Source organism: Eumetopias jubatus, unplaced genomic scaffold (genome assembly GCF_037043125.1).
Source record: "Eumetopias jubatus isolate StellerSeaLion01/CBP00866 unplaced genomic scaffold, mEumJub1_p1.0 scaffold_16, whole genome shotgun sequence".
Lineage (NCBI taxonomy): Eukaryota > Metazoa > Chordata > Mammalia > Carnivora > Otariidae > Eumetopias > Eumetopias jubatus.
This window is the reverse complement of record NW_028274822.1, coordinates 2,608,384-2,623,018: the sequence shown is the minus strand read 5'-3', so window position 1 is coordinate 2,623,018 and position 14,635 is coordinate 2,608,384. Positions and strand designations below refer to the sequence as shown.

The window sequence follows — 14,635 nt, the reverse complement described above, 5'->3', positions numbered from 1 at the left end:
ATTTTCTTTTGGTTTGTAGGTCTTATCCAGCCCATTCCAAGAAACCAGTTTTTTCAAAGTTATTTTAATAATAATTTTGTAAACGAAGCAGATAGACCGTACAAGTGTTTTTACTGTCATCGTGCATATAAAAAATCTTGCCACCTTAAACAACACATCAGGTAAGGTAACAGATTCGGAAATGGAAAATGTAGAGGAAATGCAGTGATGTAGTGAGCTGGTGATGTGGAGAAGTAGTAAGGAGGGTAGTGTCAGCTTTGGGTATTTAAAATGTCGCACTCGACCCCAAAATATTTATTGGTGACTGATATCTTCATTCTTTAGTGTCTTGACTAAAATATTTTGCCCAGAAATTGTCACTGAGTTTTATTTGCATTCCTCTTATATTTCAGCATTTGCAATTTCTAGGACGTGTCAAACAAGTACTTGGTCTGTCGCATTACAGTTACGTACTTGAGCAGTTTTTCAGGTGTGTTCGTCAGCGTTTAGATTAATGCTTTTGCTAGCAGCAGTGAAAAGAAAGCAGAAACTCGGTCCCAAGAGACGGTGAAATGTCATGAAAGCACTTAGAACGTAGGGGCAGGCTGCTGATGCAGCATTGTCTCCGCGGTGCACCAGCTGTGTGTGTGGCTTCGGGCAAGTCACTCGAGCTCTCTGAATCTCGGGTTTCTCACTGCTTAGCTTTAAAAAGTGGTGCTCAAGTGAAAGAATGTACGAGTGCACTCTAGAGATAAAGCATTATAAAGTTGTAAGAAGCTTATTCATGAAAATTTTTATTCTTTTTAGATCACATACAGGTGAAAAGCCTTTTAAATGTTCTCAGTGTGGAAGAGGCTTTGTTTCTGCAGGAGTGCTCAAAGCACACGTCCGAACGCACACTGGACTAAAATCTTTCAAGTGTCTGATATGTAACGGAGCTTTCACTACTGGTGGGAGCTTACGGCGACATATGGGTATCCATAATGACCTTCGTCCCTATATGTGTCCCTATTGCCAGAAAACATTTAAGACCTCACTAAATTGCAAAAAGCACATGAAAACCCATAGGTAGGTACAATTCTGATGGTCACTTTTTAGTAATCTGTAATTCCCAGATAGTGGTGGAGAGTGTTTTTAAGAAATAATTGTCTTTGATTCCTGTAGTATTATGTCTAGCTTGAGGTGTATGGGCTGAAGAAATTTTTACGTCGTTGTTAAGAGCCACAGACTAAAATGTTAATGCTTTTATTTTTAATATAATATTGAAGTAGTCTATATTGGGCTGAATGCTTTGTAAGCTCTCCTAAAACAGGCAGTAGCTGAAATGCTAGCTAAACTATGGCTGATACTATAATTAGGTCATGAAGATTGCAAAAAGGAAAATCTTAGTCAACCAACCCTGTGATGTCTAGGCATGTCATCGGTGTATCTGAACGGTCTCGATTCTGTGTTGTTGACTTAAACAGAATGTATGTTTTAGTTATCACATAAATCCATCATTAAAACTTACTTACATTTTTATTTGACTAGAGGGCTGTCTCATCTCTAAATGGAGGTGAGCCAGGAAGCCCTTGCAGGAATGCATTTCTGGCTGTATCTGGAGCTCATTCACCTGTGCTTCTGGGAAGCCACAGTAGTCTGTGTTGTAATGAAACGCCTGGATAAGGTGACCACATCCCGGGAGACTTTGAAAGTAAGCGTCACTAGGTCCACCATCAAAGAATAGTAAACCTTCTGCCCCAGAACATTTATTTTCAGGCAGTACTTTAACCCAGATATCTCTGCCTGATATTACCAACAAAACCAAACCCCAAATGGTAGAATAAGCTAACTGTGAGAAATAGGTGTTGGGTTTTATCCCTCTGATGCCCAAGCACATGGATGCCTAAGCACTTAGGGCAAAGAAGAATTGTCTTCTTTGATTTTGGCACAGTTGATTACTTGGCTGAGAAGTTTAATAGCTGGAATATGATGTTGGTGGTGTCAGTGTGGGGGACTCTTACCAATTTTATATCCAGTTTATACTTTCCTGCATTTTATGGAGGAAATGATGGGCTTCACATGCATTTGAACTGGGGAATTCATGGTGCCTAGATGTTCAGGATCCTGTGCCCCCTGTCGCTATCCCGGGTGCCTGAGAGCAGTATGTGCCAGGAGGGTAGAGCTTAGACAGGACCTGGCCTGGTGGCACTCGAAGAAGACTTTTTCTGTCAGGAATTCAGGTTCTTTTAAGTCCGTGCACTTGCCGTGGTGGTGTGGGAGTCCACGCTGCGGGCCTCGTTGATGGATGTGATAGCCAGGGGTAGAATTTCTGGGAAGTGGGTCAGCTGGTTTTGGCTGGGTTGCCTCTATTAGGTGGAGTGTTGCACTGGCCGCTGATTGTCATGGGTTATGCTGAGGGACACCTGGCACGGTTACTGTAGGAGATGAGTGTGTGGCTTGAGGTAACAGTGTAAACTGGTGGGTCTGTCATGCTGCAGAGCTGATGATCTCCTTCCACAGATTGTACGGACTCTTGATCCCACCTGCAGGCAGCGAGGAGCTCCCCTGTTTCATCCCTTCGTTTGAAGTGCTGGGAATTCCTAAAATACCATATACACTTATATTAAAAACAAGTATAAAAGGTAACAGTATAGAATAGTATAGAAAGTAGTAAAAGTACAGAATAAAAGTTACCGTGCAGAAAGTAGTAAAAGTACAGAAAAAAAGTTACCATGCAAGGCACACTTGCTCCCCTGTGGGGGGTTGTGGAGAGGCCCGGGGTGAACGTCCTGGCACTGCTGAGTCACCATCATAGTGAAGGTGTCACCGTGTACGTTTTCATACCTGCCTATTTCTATGACATTTTCCCTCTTCCTCAGTGAAAGTCGTTGAGAGGTGACTACTTTTGATATTAGAAAATGAAGAAGAAAGATTTTGTTTGGAACTAGAATGGAGTTCTAGGTAGGCAGATTCATAAGATTCTGGAATCAGGCAAATGGTGGAGTGTGTTTGTGTCTGACCCTGGTAATTTGGAGAGGGGAAGAGACCGGTCATGTCTCTGATACGATGCAGCCTATTCATCAGGTTTGAGCTGCTTTTTTTAAGTTCTTTGATTCATTCACTGAATTCACTGTTCAGTTTTCTCTTTGAAAGATAAATTGTTGACCTGGATGGAAATGTACTTCATATATTTACTATATGTAACAGCAATATTAACATGAGCATGGTTTTGCAGAAAATAGGAGCAGCCACGTGTATGCCTCCTAGTGGGTGTTCTGTCACGCAATAGATTGTTGCTCAAATAAGGTGTCTGTGCCCCGGACTGCAAGGGACAGCAGGTCGCGGGACTCTGCCCCCGGTCTCTGCACCACATTTGTTTATACTGCTGAGATCGGTCCGTAAAGGCCCTATCTTATTTTGTTCAATTCTTTTTTACTTATTGCAGAACGAGTTTTAATTTTAATTTTGAACTGGGACAGTTTTACCTTGGAACATATGTTATCTTTTTAATTTTCTTTTTACATTTTAAATATTCTGGCGTGTGTTGTCCTTCATCCTCTCTTTGCTGCTTTCATGTCCCTATCATCTGTGAAATCACTTAAAGTCAAGGGAACATGATTTTCCTTTAGAATTATTAATAGCATTTCATTTCAACTGGATTGCCACCACGGCTTCAAAATGAAATAATTTTCTTAAATGTTATCTCATGATTGGCGGCTCGCACAGCAGTTCTTCATGGGAGTAGGTTTTGACAGCACCTAACTGTGCGGATTGTCGTTGATGTTTTGAAGATACGAGCTTGCCCAGCAGCTCCAGCAGCATCAGCAAGCTGCCTCGCTGGACGACAGCGCCGTGGACCAGCAGAGCATGCACGTCTCAACGCACATGCAGGTGGAGATTGAGAGCGAGCAGCTGCAGCCGGCGGCGACGGCGTGCCCCGCGAACCCCGAGGCCATGCTGGACCTGGAGCCTCAGCAGGTCGTGCGCACGGAGGACGCGGGACTGGGTCAGCAGTTGACGCATCAGCCTCTGGAAGCAGATGAAGGCAAATATTTCACAAGTTCTAACTCTTAGAACAATCCGCATACTTTTGCAGCCGTGTATACTCGCTCCGGTCTGTGTGGGTGTCTCTCATCTCTGACATTTTCAGTCCCAATTTGTGCTGTGTGTACGCCTGAGAGAGAGTTTGCTGTGATAGAGAATTACAGACATAGGACCTTCAACACATCCTGTGTTGAGAGTAGCTTTCGTTTTCAGTAAGACCCCATGTGTCTGATCACTAGTGTCCTGTTACTGCGCAGCAAGAGTCTGACGCACACACCAGCGCGAGTCTGCGAGCCGTTGTCCTTTGGCCTGCAGCGATCCAGCCATCGCTGTCCTCATCGATGGAGTCTTGCTACAAGGTGTCAGCTCAGCTGTAGACAGTGAGCTTGGGGATGTGGCTGATGCGTGTCTGGCACGGGCTGCTTCTCCCGGGCAGGCCCGCTAACAGACTGTTTGCTGGCCAGTTTACGGTCTGATAGTATGGAAGCCCCAGGTGTATTTAGTCGATGAGCAGGATTTTGTGCTTTTTATCCTCTGTGTTCTGGAACAATGCACATCCAAAAAGGTGTTAAACAGTCCTTGAGTGTCATTGTATGACATACCTCAGGGTATTTCCCTATTTGAAGACTGTCTCAGTTTTAGGGTGAACTGTGAAGTGATATTCTGGAAGTACAAAGATAATGCCTCAACTATATAAAATTACATACTTATATAAATATATACAAATATATATCCCACATATAAACATACAAGTGTTTATATACTTACGAATATATAATTTATATATAATATATATTTAACAAGTTAACATGTAAACATAATTATCTATCTATATATATGTAAAAATTGCCATCCTGTCTTTTCAAAGTAAGGAGGCTAAGTTTTGAAACCTCATGTGAGTATATCCTTTTGGACAGATCGGTGGATGTGCGCATCTTCGAAATGTATGAATTCCCCGCCCGTCTGTATTTTTATCTCAGACAGGTTCGTGGCTCCGCCACCCGCTCTCCAGGGGCACATGGACCAGTTTGACGAGCAGGCCCCTCCGCAGCCATCCTTCGAACCGGCTGGCTTATCGCAGGGTCAGTGGTGGGTCCTGCGCGCGCATTTCAGGGGCTCTGCCCGGGTCAGGAGAATTCTACAACGGCCTGAGGTGTTTGTTTTAAGGCCCTTCTGAAATTTATGATTTCCAGCCCGGTAACTTTCCACGTGGATTGCGTGTGTGTGCGCACGTGCGTGCATGCGGGTGTGCTATTTGTGGTCTGCTCAGGTTGTCTGAAAAGCACCTTTGATGACCATTCTGCACGTAGTTTGTGCCAAGAAACGGTGACTGAGTAGAAGTCAGGACGGTGGGACAGCCGTGTGTTGATGGCTTGTCTGTGAGCCTGCCTGGTAAGGGTGTGTGCTAGGTGCAGCCTCCTGCCTGTGCGCAGGTGTTCTTAGAGCCTGCTGGCAAAAGCTAACCCTGATTCTAATTCAGAAGGTAGAAATCTTTATTTGTGAAGCCACTTTTTTGGCGTGACTGTAGTATTTTTTGTCGAGCTCATATTTTCTGATTTGTTTCAGGCTTTACCGTGACGGATTCGTACAGCCAACAGCCCACATTTGCCCCTGTCCAGCAGCTACAAGACTCCAGCACGCTGGAGTCTCAGGCCCTCTCCACCAGCTTCCATCAGCAGAACTTACTGCAGGTCCCCAGCTCTGATGCGATGAACGTCGTGAGTGTCCACGGAAGGGGCGCGTGTCAGTGGCGGGCACATTCTGTTTTCCTCTGTGCTGTACTTATGCACGTTCAGCTTACCTAGGAGGGCATGCTCGCTTCTTGTGGCCACATGACTACGTCACCTGTGAGGCTGAGATGCCCACGTACACATCTTTTCCCGTCAGACATTTATATTTTACTTAGAGACTTCAATCCCGTGATAGGGGATTTTACCTTTGGGTTAAAAGTCAGTAAAGTGCCGTGTAATCACATGTGAAGGGTCTTATGCGGCTTTAGTGGCACAACCTAACTGTTTTTAATGGTGGAATCTTAAATGTGGAATCTTACACCTTAGAACGAAAATATAAGGAATGCTGACATACTAAAAATAAATATTAAACGCATCATTTAAAATTTCTACTCGGTCTAGTTGGAGACATTTAAGTTTTGGTTTTGGTTTTGGTTTTCCCATTTTGGGAGAGTTTTCACTAGTGATGGACGTGATCGGCCCATCAGTTGTTTTCTTTCTTTACAAGCCGCCATTGAGAAAGAACAGAGCCACTGTTGGGAGCTTCTCCAAGTGGTAGGCCTGGGCCCTCCAGTGAAAATTTCAGAGCACTTTTTCATAGCGTAGAAACCATGTAGTTCCGATGCTGAATCTGGGTAGAGTCTGGGCAGTGGGGAGCACACTCTTCCGTGGTGGCTTGCCCTTTACTCCAGAGCCCTCTGAATACAGCTACATGCCTGATGCACTTGGAGCGGATGAGGGGCCCTCTGCTTTGCTCAGAGAAGTCAGGTGACCGCCTGTTGCCGCACGTGGGTGGGCTGTCCACCGTTCAGTCCTGTGCCTGTTCTGCATGTCCCTGAAGGTCAGCTTACCTCTGTCCAGTGAGCGTCATGGTTTTCTGCAGTAGTCGGAAATCCTCGGGCAGGTCTGCTCGGTTCCTGCTGTGGTAGCGGGCTTGCTGCACCTGTGTCAGGAATGGGTGGTGCTGACGGGCTGCTGCCCGTGGGCATATGCTGTTGCTCTCGGGGTGGGGTGGGGGGGATGTTTCCTCTCCCTGTGGTTTTGTGGCAAGCGAGGTAGTAGGACTGTGTTCATTCTCAGTAAGACGAGAGCAGATGAGTAATCTCTTACTAAGATCCATAATAATGTGGACAGATCAGTTTCATGGTTGGCTAAATTTTGTATTAAAGCAAATTAATAGAAAGTAAATAAGTATTTAATAAAATTGGTATGAATGATTTTTATTATTAATCTAGCCAAATGCTTACAATGAGCTATGTGGAGTTTCTCCTTTGAATCTGCATTTATAAATTTCTTATCCTTAGTTGTTCGTTGTTTTGCATTTATTTATAGATATTCAGGTAGTCTGCTTTATACTTCTGCTAAATTTTAGACAACGCGTTTGATCCAAGAGTCGTCCCAAGAGGAACTGGAGCTGCAGACTCAGCGTCCCCAATTCCTGGAGGACAGGGAGGACCAGAGCCGGCGCTCCTACAGGTAGCCGTCTGCACATCTCGACGCCATGGGGCGCTGCTGGCCCGACCGCTGTGCCCAGTGCGTGCTTCCCCCTGCCAGGCCTCTGCGATCTGCCTCTCTCAGAAACCCTGTGAACGGGTCCTCTCTTATCCCCATTTTATGATGATTAAAGGATCTGAGACAAAAGAGGTTCACCTGCTAAGATTTCTGCAGCTAGTTAGTGACAGGACCAAGGTTGGGAGGCCGCAGCCTATAGGTTTAACCTGCTCTGTCGTGGCTTTCCTGTTACCATGTTTTCAGAAATAACTGAAATTTACTATGTGCCTGTTGTTCAAGGTTCTTTGTAGGCTTGATGCATAACAACCAAGGTGCACCATGATTGCAAAGACAGTTTTGAAGTCCACCTGTTCATCCTTCATTCACCTGTACGTTCAGTGGCATGTAGTGCGTGTGCTCAGCGTGCCTGCACTGCTCCGGACGCACGGACGAGGGCAGACTCTTGCCCCCGCTCGCGCTAGGCTGTGCACATTCACAGCGATTAAGATACATGTAGTTTTACAAAACTGGATACGACTCTGTGCGTCATATAAGAAGCAAGATGCGTATTGTCTTTATTGAGATAGTCTTGGCTTCATAGTATTTTAATAGTTTTCTTATTGGAGATGGTGTGTCACTTTCATAGGACTCGCAAGGAGGTCAAGGGTTCCTCCCCCAAGACATTAAGAAACATGGAACCGGCAGCCTAAAATTTCATTATATTTTTTACCTTTTGCCTCATTATTATGACAAAATAGAGAATAGCAAAGCTCCCTGAGATGTGCTTCCTGGACCCACGGCTCCAGAGGAGCTCTTTCTGTGGACCCTGCCCCTGGCAGCTGGGGGTGTTCCCTCGCCTCCCTGCGCGGCCCCTGCACTGCGACGGAGCACCTGAAGGCCGTGTGTACTCCCGGCGAGGTGGCTCTCCCAGGGCGAGTGAGTCCTCAGGGTTGGCTTCTGTCATCTAGATTGTCCTTGGACACTGTGGGAGAATAGCTGCGTGGTCAGCAGAGCGGGCAAGGGTCATCCGTGAGGAGAAAGGAAGCAGCGTTTTGGAGGCAGAGAAGGGCCCCGTCTCTGTGGACAGAGGATCCTGGGTGGGAGCCCGGCTGGGGCCAGGTGGGGACAGTCTTGCTTCAGACTGTCCTCTGAGGGTGGCTGTGTCTCCACAGCACTGGTAGTGTTGTCCTGGCAGTGCTGGTTGCTTTTAGTTCATAGATGTGAACCCTAGAGCACCTTTCTCAGCAGACATGAAATGGTTTAGTTTGATGCACTCAGTTCTGCAAATAGATGATTTTCTCCTGCTGCTGTGTGTACCAGAACCAATCCCAGCTTCATCTGCAGCATTATCTTTCTCAAATCAGTCGATGAGTGCCGTTGGCTTGCTTTTCTCTTTTTAATGGGTACCCTCACTGAACCAAGCTTGTATCATGGAGTGAGATTTCAAAATGTGTTCCCAGTTTGTCGGTCTTCAGTTCGGCATGGCCGTTAGCGGACTGTTAGCTGCTCTGTGCAGGTACCTGGTCCCAGAGGCGGTGGTTTGGAATGTGACTAACGTCCTGCTACAGCTTCAGACGGGGAAGTGGAAAAGGTTTCCGAATGCTTTTTTTAGTTTTTAATAATATGTGAATAAGAATTTTGAAATATTTCATAATTATTTCATCCTTGAAGTAATTTTAATATATTCTGTAACTTAGGGGAAAATGATACTGTACATTTACATATTATTCAAAATAGCTCTAGGAAAATCTGTTTTGTCATGTATCTTATAAACCTAAAGAGTATATGAATTGGCATTTCCAAGTGTGTGGACTCAGGAGCGATTCTGACCCTGAGTCAGTGGAAGGTTTCACAGTGTCTTGTATGACTTAGTAAAGAAAATAGTTTGTAATAAATTTTTTTCCTGTTAGTTTCTGATTAATCAGGTAGTATGCCTCCTGGGGGATTGCTGTAGGATTTACTGGTAATGAAATAATAAAATATGTTTAAGATTACAGCTACTCTGAGCAGAATTTGATCTGACAAATTATTAGTGCTGCTATTTCATCATTTCTTAAACGTTGGAGCACACACCTGTGTGCAACGGTCACGCGTGATTGTTTAGTGATCATGGGGGCGACTGTCTTCTCCTGTCTCAGAGGGCACGCTCATTCTCGTGCCGTGAACTGACGCGGCGTCTGCTCTCCGCGCTGTTTATAGGTGTGAGTACTGCAGCAAAGGCTTTAAGAAGTCCAGCCACCTGAAGCAGCACGTGAGGTCCCACACCGGGGAGAAGCCCTACAAGTGCAGGCTCTGTGGACGCGGCTTTGTCTCTTCCGGGGTCCTCAAGTCGCACGAGAAGACACACACAGGTCGCTGTCTGCCGCGCTCGGGGCTCTGTGGGATCCAGGGTGTCGATGCCGGGCTGCGGCCGTCAGCACCACCCCTTCTAGACCATTCCCATCATAGCCAGAAGCAGCTCGGTATCTGTGAGTGCTCACTCCCCGTTTTCCTTCCGGGCCCCTGCCCCAGGCAGCCAGGGGTCTGCTGCCGTCTCTGCGTCGGCCTGTTCTGGACGTTCCATCTGCGTGCAAACACGCAGCTCCAGCTTCCTTTCCTGGGTGTGTGTCCGGGCTTCTTCCAGATACAGGCAGCACGTCACTCCCTTGTGGAGCAGAACAGTATTCCACGGTGGAGGTGGACCCCCTCTCCTTCCTCTATCATCCGCTGTGGACGGGGGAGTAGTTCCCATCTTTAGGCTCATGGGAATCATCCTGCTGTGAACATGCATGTGCAGCTTACGTGGATGCGTTTCCATTTCTCCATTTAAGACTGGAATGGCTTGGTCATGGGGTAACTCTGTTTAATTAAGCCTTTGAGTTGATCAGACTGTTTCTCTAAGTGGCTGCACTGTTTCACTTGTCCACCAGCGATGAGCGAGGGTGCCCCTTTCACACTTTGGCGTTGTTTGTCCCTTGTACCACGACCATCCCTAAGAGTGTGCCATGGTGTCTATTCCTGGGCTTCATTTGCGTTTCTCTAGTGGCTAAGGATGCGGAGCTCCCTTTCATGTGTGTGTTGAGAAGCAGCTCTTCTAATCCTGTGTCATTTTTGAATTAGATTATTTGCAGTCTTATTGTTGAGTTGTTTAAAGAGTTTTTAATATAGTCTTTATCAGATACATGATTTGCAGTTAAATATATTTTACATATGTTACTTTTGTCTGTTTAATAAATTCAGTATGTTTATTTCATATATTAATGAATCTGTTTAATATCAGTATATTCTTTATAAGGCTTTATTTGAACATAAAAACATACCGACAGAGCAAGGATAGGCTTTGTAGGAGTAGTCACAGTTGGTGGTCACAGGCCCTGGGAAGACAGGCGGAGGGCAGGTCCCGCGAAGGCCGGTTGGAAGGCCCTGCTAAGGAGTCAGCACTCCCCGTAGCAGAGAGGAGCCCATGCGACTTGGACAAGGAGCCGTGGCCGGTCAGCGAGGTGCTTGGACAGTCAGGTGCCTCTGTGTCTTCAGTCCAGAATGGACAGGGCCTTCCTGGCAGGCCTGATTTGGAAGTGAAGCTATACTCAGGTGTTGTAGGCAGTTCTCGCGTCACTGGCTGTGGAATGGTGAAAGAAGATGGATTTGAGAAAACCTTTCTAAGGCAGAATCCACCACATGTTGCCAGCTGGAGTGTCAAAGACGGAAGTGGGAGCTCTCAAAGAGAGAGCTTGGCATTTGTTTAGAGCAATGTTCTTGTGCCTTTAATTCCACAAGCGCATTAGTCCTAAGACACGCTGTGTCCATTTCCTAAAATAAGACCAGGGCAAATAAACGGTCTTCAGTTTTGGGGCTTCTCGAACGTATGTTTGTTTGCTTTCGACTGCTGATACTTTAAGTTAATGAAATGCGGGTTTTGCTCTTGTTCCCGTTGCCACAGGGGTAAAGGCGTTCAGCTGCAGTGTTTGCAACGCCTCGTTCACGACCAACGGCAGCCTCACGCGGCACATGGCCACACACATGAGCATGAAGCCCTACAAGTGTCCGTTCTGTGAGCAGGGCTTCCGGACCACAGTGCACTGTAAGAAGCACATGAAGAGGCACCAGGCCGTCCCCTCTGCTGTGTCCGCCACGGGGGAGGCGGAAGGAGGAGGTACTGCCCCGTGTTGATTCGAGGCTCAGTAACCAGATGCTCGTGTAGTGGTGGATTAGTGCACACGTCATCGTTAAAACTAGCTTGTTTTCTGACTGTGACAGCAGTGTGTGCTCTCTGGGAAAGGACTCAGGGCAGAGAAGGAAACCACCTCACCAGTCACCACAGCCCAGAACGTGCGCCGTAGCCGTGCAGATGCGAGTGGTGGTCGAGACATTAATTTCTTGACAAGCGGGGATTCGGGCTTACATGGTGGCTGCGATCCCCTCGGTTTTCCCTCCGCTGGCGTCTGTCGCGGACATCAGCTCCAGGGGCTACGTGGAAGCCCGTCGTATTCTGTTCTGTAATTCCCTCTGGATGGACGTGTGCCTTCCGTCCAGGTCTCTCCCTGAGCCAGCAAGAGCCAGCAGTTAGGGAGGGCTGCACCCCTCCACTGGCCTGTGGGTGCACTGCAGTACCTCAGCTCGTCGACACGAAGCACCGTGTAGCTAGCTCAGGTTCAGACGTGCCGATGAGCGCACCTTGCTCCCAGTAAGGGCCGTCCTCCTGGGAAGAGCACTGTGTGTGTATGAGGTGATCTCTCTTTAGCACATCCCGGGGGTGAGATGCCAGGATTAGGAATGTGCTGTTGTCTGTTTGGACCACACAGCATTTGAGCCCTGTCACCCGACGGTGCATCCACAGTGTGAGGCCTGACGGTGTGCACGGGGTTGGTGCAGCATGTTTGTGGAGTGAGCGTGACGCAGCTGGCGTGTGAGTGTTGGTTGGCGTGCTTGCAGCCATCAGAAGGCTGGCGGCTCGTTGGCTTCTGTCCCCAGTTGCTTACCCCCGTGTGCTCTGTGCTCACCTGGCCTCGAGGTCACGGTAGTCTCCCCTGCGCTCGGCTGACGGGACGGCCCTGTAGCTTGTTCTTATATTTGGGGAAAACGTCTTTAAAATGTGCCTAACCTACCTACAGACGTAAAGACTGACGTCTCCACAGCAGAGCAGCAGCTGCTCTGGGCTCTTCAGTGGGTCATTCTGAATGTCGATGTTTCCGACCTCTTGGACTTTGTCACGATGTGGCGCCAGCTTTTCAGTCTCATCGTTGCACTGCGGTCATGTGATGAGTGAAGTACAAGGAGAGAATAATAGCTCTTCTCCTTGCAGTGAGTTACAGAACGTAGGACACCACGTACTGCTTCTGGCACCCTGTGGTGTGGAGCTGACGCAGCAGCCTCCGGGTCTGAGCCCCTGTTCCTTCTCGTCGGCTGGGGGGGCTCCTGTGGCGGCCTGTATGTTAGCTCCCCACAGTCTTTCGTGGGGTTTTCCTCTCTGGGGTCCCTGAGGAAGAGCAGCTGATGCGCTGCTTCCCGCCCTAGGGTTTACCCCATCACGTGTGTTGGGACAGTGAGCCTGGGTGGCCCGATTCCATGGGGTTCTGTGTCTTCTGTGGATAGTGCTCCGTTTCACTGCCTTTTGCCCTCCCGTGGCTTCGCCATATTGATTGGGTTCTTGGAACTCTCTCTCCACCTTTCATTATCCGTGCTGGTGGGGCCACTGTCTATACCCCCACGGCCCCAAATCTTTCCAGATGTTACTCTCTCCTCCACAGCCCACCTTCCCTCTTCCCACCTCGGCCCCTCTCTCTTTCCTTCTCTCCTCTCCCTCCCTCCCATCGTTCTCCCTTTATCCTAACAGAAACACCCTGTAGCTCTTGTCACTAATATGGTGCTAGCCCGTGTCCATTTGGCTAGTTGGTGTTTCTGTCGAGGTTTTATTCTTCTGGTTTTTAGTCATCTGTGCCATTCTGACCTCCCACTCCCAGCCAACTTTTTTTCCTTCTGTTAGATTTTAATCGCACCTTATTCTTGTTTTCAATCAGTGTAAATATATTCTTACGTCTCACTGAGAGAATACTTAAATGTATATATTTTAAGGGTTTTTTTGGTAACTAATTAGGGCCTTTTTGCAAATTTATCACCTTGGTCTTCTGTCTTGGGCTGTGGATTTTCTTTATGTGATGATAATTCTGTTTTTGCCTGTATTAGTCAGCGAGTGTCTGTGTTTATGAATGCTGGTGTCGTGTGTGGATGCTGTTGATTCCGGAGCTCCCTGCTGGGCTGGTCCTCAGGGAGGCACTGTTGTGATGAGGTGACCACAGTGCATCTCCCTTCTGGGGACCCATCTCGGTTTCCCCACGGACTAGCAGTGTGAAGGAAACTCCTTTGTCCCAAAGAGAGCTTCACCGAGTAACTCACTTCAAACCCTACAGAATTGTTTGGTTTCATTTTACTTGTTTCGTGAAAACTTAATTTTTTATGAGGATTGGATCCGTTTCCTGTATTTTATTTAGATGTGTGTATGGAGGAAGAGGAAGAGAATTCTGAAAGAAGTGCATCTCGAAAAGCTCGTCCCGAGGTCATCACTTTCACAGAGGAGGAGACAGCGCAGTTAGCGAAGATTCGGCCGCAGGAAAGCGCGACCGTCTCCGAGCAGGTCCTGGTGCAGTCGGCGGCCGAGAAGGACCGCATCAGCGAGATGAAGGACAGGCAGGCGGAGCTGGAGGCCGAGCCCAAGTACGCTAACTGCTGCTCATACTGCCCCAAGAGCTTCAAGAAGCCTAGCGACCTGGTGAGGTGAGGCTGCCGGCGCCCTTCTCAGCGTTTGCGGGAGCGTCTGTGTGCGCCTCGACCATTTCGCCGCGGCTAGGGAGGCCTGCTTCGGAGGCTGGTGCCTCCTGAGAGGCTGGCCAGTTTCTACAGCAGCGGTTTTAAGCCGGTGTAGATTCTGGGGCTTCCATTCAGGCTCATTCGGAATGTTGGTGAGAAAGCAGTGCACTCCGTAGATGGCTTGTACGCAGGTCTAAACGGCTGTGCTGGGAACAGGGCCCTTTATCCGCGGTGTCCGTCCGTCCCCTGAGTGGGCCGTCCTCCTCCTGACCTTTGTGACAAGGTCGTGGTGGCCTACCTCTGCCTCACGCGCGTGTTTCGTCATCTCTTCCCCCCGGAAGACGGCGGGGGGGAGTCCAGTGCGGTGCTGTGACAGGGACAGAGCGTATTCACCTGACGTGTATCACAGTGTGGTGTTGTGGTCGTTCTACCTAATCATCAGTCATTGTAGTTAGTCTCTTACCTAGGCCTAATTTAGAAATTCAACCTCATGAGAAGTACCATGTAGGTACAGGGGAAACAGTGTACATAGGGTTTGGTACATCCGTGCTTTCAGGCATCCCCTGGGGGTCTCAGAACATATTCCTGTGGATAGGGGGACTACTGCAGGTAAAAAAAAAGAAAGA

At 47.9% G+C, this 14,635-nt stretch overlaps 1 protein-coding gene across 11 annotated transcripts in view; it reads left to right on the top strand.

The window, feature by feature from the left end:
- The window catches only part of ZNF236 (zinc finger protein 236), a 107,017-nt gene that overhangs the window by 59,637 nt on the left and 32,745 nt on the right, over positions 1-14,635 (top strand). For 10 of the 11 annotated variants that reach the window (XM_028102869.2, XM_028102868.2, XM_028102870.1 and 7 more), the window contains 9 exons: positions 20-161; positions 787-1,047; positions 3,753-4,006; positions 4,986-5,087; positions 5,572-5,723; positions 7,108-7,211; positions 9,426-9,577; positions 11,146-11,358; positions 13,694-13,976. In XM_028102869.2, the coding sequence (XP_027958670.1) occupies positions 20-161; positions 787-1,047; positions 3,753-4,006; positions 4,986-5,087; positions 5,572-5,723; positions 7,108-7,211; positions 9,426-9,577; positions 11,146-11,358; positions 13,694-13,976 (1,663 nt within the window). The remainder of the gene's footprint in view (positions 1-19; positions 162-786; positions 1,048-3,752; positions 4,007-4,985; positions 5,088-5,571; positions 5,724-7,107; positions 7,212-9,425; positions 9,578-11,145; positions 11,359-13,693; positions 13,977-14,635) is intronic. The other variant, XM_088019546.1, reaches the window with a different exon arrangement.